At 60.2% G+C, this 4,456-nt stretch overlaps 1 protein-coding gene across 1 annotated transcript; it reads left to right on the plus strand.

Moving 5' to 3' along the window:
• Positions 1-296: 296 nt before the first annotated feature.
• LOC147731530 (uncharacterized) lies at positions 297-4,097 on the plus strand. The gene is made up of 2 exons (XM_086958762.1): positions 297-540; positions 3,127-4,097. The coding sequence occupies exons 1-2, from the start codon at positions 297-299 to the stop codon at positions 4,095-4,097; spliced, it is 1,215 nt and encodes a 404-aa protein (XP_086814888.1).
• The last annotated feature ends 359 nt before the right edge of the window (positions 4,098-4,456 follow it).

The raw sequence follows: 4,456 nt of genomic DNA on the forward strand, positions 1-4,456 counted from the left end.
GCTGGACTTCCCCGTTTTTCTCTTGGCAGGAGCAGCTGGTAAGGGGCTCGGGTGAGCAGCATGCGGCTCCAACCCGCCGAGAGGATGGGCCGGCTCTGCCTAGTACGGGCGGTCGCGCTCCAACGAGGGACCATGTGCGTGCGGGCAGCGGATGGCAAGGTTATAGGTCTCCAACGCCCCCCTCCCGATGGGTCGCTCCGGCCGCCGGGGGACGGGGATGGAGCAGCAATGTGGCAAGAAATACTGATTACCAAAATGTGGACAGGAGTAGGGAGAGTGTAGATTTAGGAATGTTGATGACAGCGTGTAGAGACAAGGCAGGTTTGAGCAGGATGTCAACGGGAGCGGTTATGGGAGGTGGAGAGCGTGAGATGGAGTCGGAGGAGGAAGGGGAACTGCGGGAGGACGGGGGGGAAACTGGTAATGTTGTTGGCAGTGTTTTGCAGATATGCCCCCGGCAAGTGGTGCCGCGAGTGACGGCCCCCCCAGCAGACCTGGTTAGGCGGCGGGATCCGGTGAGGACGCTAGCCTTGACGCCAGGTAAGACCAGTACGGGGTCGGGGTGTGGCTTGGGCAGGCCTCATGGAGGTCAGGAGGGTGGGAGTGCGGATGATGGATGCCAGAGGTCCGTGGGGACAGATGCTGGCGGTGGTGACGAGGTTCGATTGGTGAAGGGCAGATACGTGGCGGATGCAGGGGTGGGTACAGAGGGGGTAGGGGGCGCAGCGGCAGGGAGTACGGCGCCGGGGGACGCGGCGAAGGCCGGTGGGTCGGGCATGGAATCGGTGGGGGGTGCGGCGGCAGGGAGCACGGCGTCGGGCGACGCGGCGAAGGACGGTGGGTCGGGGGCGTCTAGCGCGGGGGCGAAGGAGAGTTGTGACGTGCCGGTGAAAAAGCTGCCATACATGGGGGTAGCGAAGCCACTGGGGGCGCACTTGTCGCTGGCAACTAAAGAAAAGATATGGAAGGGGGAATACGTGGAGATTTTGAGGTTGCTCCACAGGGAGTTGATGGCCAAGGAAGGGTCGAAAGAGGAGGAACACGAATTAGCGAGGCGTCCGAAGGTGCCTGTCACCATTGAGAATTGGTCGGCGGCTTTTCTGATCTATGCCAGCGTGTACTGTCAGAAGTACCCGGATAGGGCGGTCGCACTGTTCAAGTATATGGATATAGTGCGGCGGGCTCAGGTGACCTACGGAGGTAATGCTTGGTCGCATTATGATGAGGAGTTTCGGGCGCGCATGGCGTCGGACCCGGAGACAAATTGGGGGGAGCTGGACTCCGACCTCTATCAGCAGACGATGAGTGGGGCTAAGTTTGGCCGCAACATCTTCACGGCCAGTGGTTTGCCACTGGCGCCGCCCCCCTTTTTGGCCCGCCCCACCCGTGGAGGGGTGGGGTCGGGCGGTGCCGGAGGTAGTCAGGGTGTCGGAACCTGTTGGGATTTCAACAGGGGTTCCTGTCTCCGGCAGGCGTGCCGTTTTCGGCACGAGTGCTCCGCATGTGGAAGACGACATCCAGAGGCGCGATGCTGGGGGCCTTGGGGAGGCCCAGCGCAGTCTCAATACCCGGCGCCCGGACCCAGCAGAGGGAGGGGTGGAGGTAGAGGGGGGGCAGGTACCATGGGGAAAGGCTCGTACTCCGGTTAGGCTGGATCGGCTAGAACCGTTGTTGGAGGCGTATCCGCGGGCGGATGATGCGTCCGTGCTGCGTCGGGGTTTCAGGGAGGGTTTCCGGTTGGGGTACGAGGGTCCGCGGATCGCTCGGTGGGCGGAGAACCTGAAGTCCGTGAACGCACACAAAGGTATCGTCCGGGAGAAGCTCTTTAAGGAAGTGAGGGAGGGGAGGATGGCGGGGCCTTTTGCAGAGGCACCGTTGCCTGACTTGATCATCTCTCCCATTGGAGTGGTCTCGAAAAAAGAACAGGGCCAATTCCGACTGATTCAACATCTCTCATGGCCGGAGGGCGCATCAGTGAACGACTTTATCTCGGCAGAGTTGGCGTCCGTGTCGTACTCGTCCGTGGACGTCGCAAGGCGTTTGGTGACGACGGCGGGCACGGGGGCGCTCATGGCGAAATGCGATGTGAAATCGGCTTTTCGGTTGCTGCCGGTTCACCCGGCGGACCATCAGTTGCTGGGAATTCAGCTTGATGGGCAAATTTTTGTGGACAGAGCGCTTCCTATGGGATGTTCCGTGTCGTGCGCCTTGTTTGAACGATTCAGCTCCTTTTTGCAGTGGGCTTTTTCCTGGCGCACAGGCTCTGAGGCGATTACGCATTACCTGGACGACTTCTTCCTGGTGGGTCGGCCCGGTTCGACGGACTGCCGGCAGAGTCTGGACAGTTTTACGGACCTGATGGGTCACCTGGGGGTTCCTTTGGCACCAGAGAAGACGCAAGGGCCCAGCACGGTGCTGTCGTTCCTCGGGATAGAGCTCGATTCAGCGGCCATGGAAGCACGCCTGCCGGAGGAGAAGCGAGCGGTGATGGTGGAGTTGGTGAAGAGCATGTTGGCCAGGCCGAAAGTGTTGGTGCGTGAAGTTCAAGTGTTGCTGGGGCATTTGAATTTCGCTTGTCGCGTGGTGCGCGCGGGGCGGACTTTCTGTCGGCGGCTGGGTTTGGCATTGTCCGGTCTGACACGGCCGCATCATCATGTGCGGATCTCGGCAGGCGCGAAGGAGGATCTGAACATGTGGTTGGCCTTTTTGGAGCGTTTCAATGGCGTGCCCATGGCACCCCCGGAGGATTGGGAGTGGGACGTGACGATGTCATCGGATGCGGCGGGAGTTGGAGGTTTTGGAATCTACTGGGCAGGCAGATGGTGCGCGGAACAATGGCCGGAGCATTGGCAGGCAGGGGGTAGGAGCATTGCTTTCTTGGAGCTGTTCCCGCTGGTGGTGGCTGTGACAGTGTGGGCACAGGAGTTGGCGCACAGGCGGGTGTTGTTCAAGGTGGACAATATGTCGGTGGTGCAGGTAGTTAATCGGCAGTCTGCAAGGGAACCCCAGGTGCTGAAGCTGATGCGTGTTTTTGTCTTGAGGTGCTTGGAACACGATATCTTGTTTCAGGCTAGGCATGTGCCGAGAGTGGACAATGACATTGCTGATGCTTTGTCTCGTTCCCAGTGGCGGAGGTTCCATGGGCTAGCCACGGAGGCAGCGGCGGTCAAGACGGAGGTGCCGAAGGAGATGTGGTTGGTGGGAGAGCGCGGGTCGTTCAGTTGGTGAGGTCATCCCTGGCACTGTCAACATGGAGGAGTTACGAGCAGGCTTGGACGGAATTTCTGCGCTTTGGAGCGGTAAGGCAGCGGGGCAAGTGGTGTCGGGAGGAGCAGGTGGTGCGATTCATGCTGGGATTGATGGACAAAGGTTTGGCGAGAGTGACTATCGCGGGTAAACTGGCAGGTGTGGCCTTCATGGGCAAGCTGTGGTGGGGGTATGCACCCTCGGCGGGAGAATTGGGGGGGAGACTTCTGGAGGGTTGGGAGAGGGAGAGAGGAGCTCGAGCGCGGAAGAGGCGGCCGATTACGGAGGACATGTTGGCTGGCTTGCTGGGCCATTTACCGCGGGTGTGCAGGGATCGGGCGGAGACGGTGCGGTTTTCCACGTTGATGTCGTGGCTGTACTTTGGAGCCTTTCGGGTGTCGGAGTTGGTAGGTTTGAGGGGCGATGCAGGTTTGAAGTGGGGGGATGTGGAGATCGAAGGACGGGAGGTAGCGGTGCGGCTTCGGCGGTCCAAGACTGATCAGCGGGGGAAGGGTACGTGGGTCTTGTTGGGTCCCGGGGGGACCGAGTCGGTGTGCCCGGCGGAGTGGGGGAGACAGCTGGTGGAGGAAGGGAGACAGGATGTGGCAGACGTTTTTGGCAGGAGCGAAGGGGGTCGTGTGACGGCGGCGCAGTTGTTGTGGGTCCTGCGGCACGCCCTACGGTCTATGGGTGAGGACCCGGGGGAGTTTGGAACACATTCATTTCGCATCGGGGCAGCGACAGAGGCGGCGAGGAAAGGCTGGGGGAAGGAGGAGATCAAACGGCTGGGGCGCTGGAAATCAGATTGCTATAAGTCGTATGTTAGGTTGCGAGGGGTAGCGTTGGATTAAGAATGGATGCTGGGCTCGCTGCTTACATATGTCTCTTTACAGGTGCGGTGGCGGGGCCTACGGCGGCAGCAGTGTCCATATATGTGGTGGGCCATTCGTTTGTCAAAGGAGCGGAGAGGGCTGAGTGGGAAAAATGCAGGAATCTCAATCTGGAGCTGGATGAGAATTTGTTCAGGTGTCATTGGAGGGGCACGGGGGGCATGCGTTGGCACGAGTTGGTGCCGGTGTTGAACAATGTTGTGCGAGGGGGTATCTGCCCAGATGTAGTGGTTATTCACCTGGGGGAGAACGACTTGGTGCAGTGCAAGGGACTGGCGCTAGTAAAACAAATGAGGAGGGACTTGCTGGAGATCAAGAGG

Source organism: Lissotriton vulgaris, chromosome 2_1 (genome assembly GCF_964263255.1).
Source record: "Lissotriton vulgaris chromosome 2_1, aLisVul1.2, whole genome shotgun sequence".
Lineage (NCBI taxonomy): Eukaryota > Metazoa > Chordata > Amphibia > Caudata > Salamandridae > Lissotriton > Lissotriton vulgaris.

Excerpts from the sequence above, each read along its gene's own strand:
- LOC147731530 (XM_086958762.1), top strand. The coding sequence starts at position 297 with ATGACAGCGTGTAGAGACAAGGCAGGTTTGAGCAGGATGTCAACGGGA. Across the intron at positions 541-3,126 it reads GACGCTAGCCTTGACGCCAG|TGGCGGAGGTTCCATGGGCT; the intron begins GTAAGACCAGTA and ends TCTCGTTCCCAG.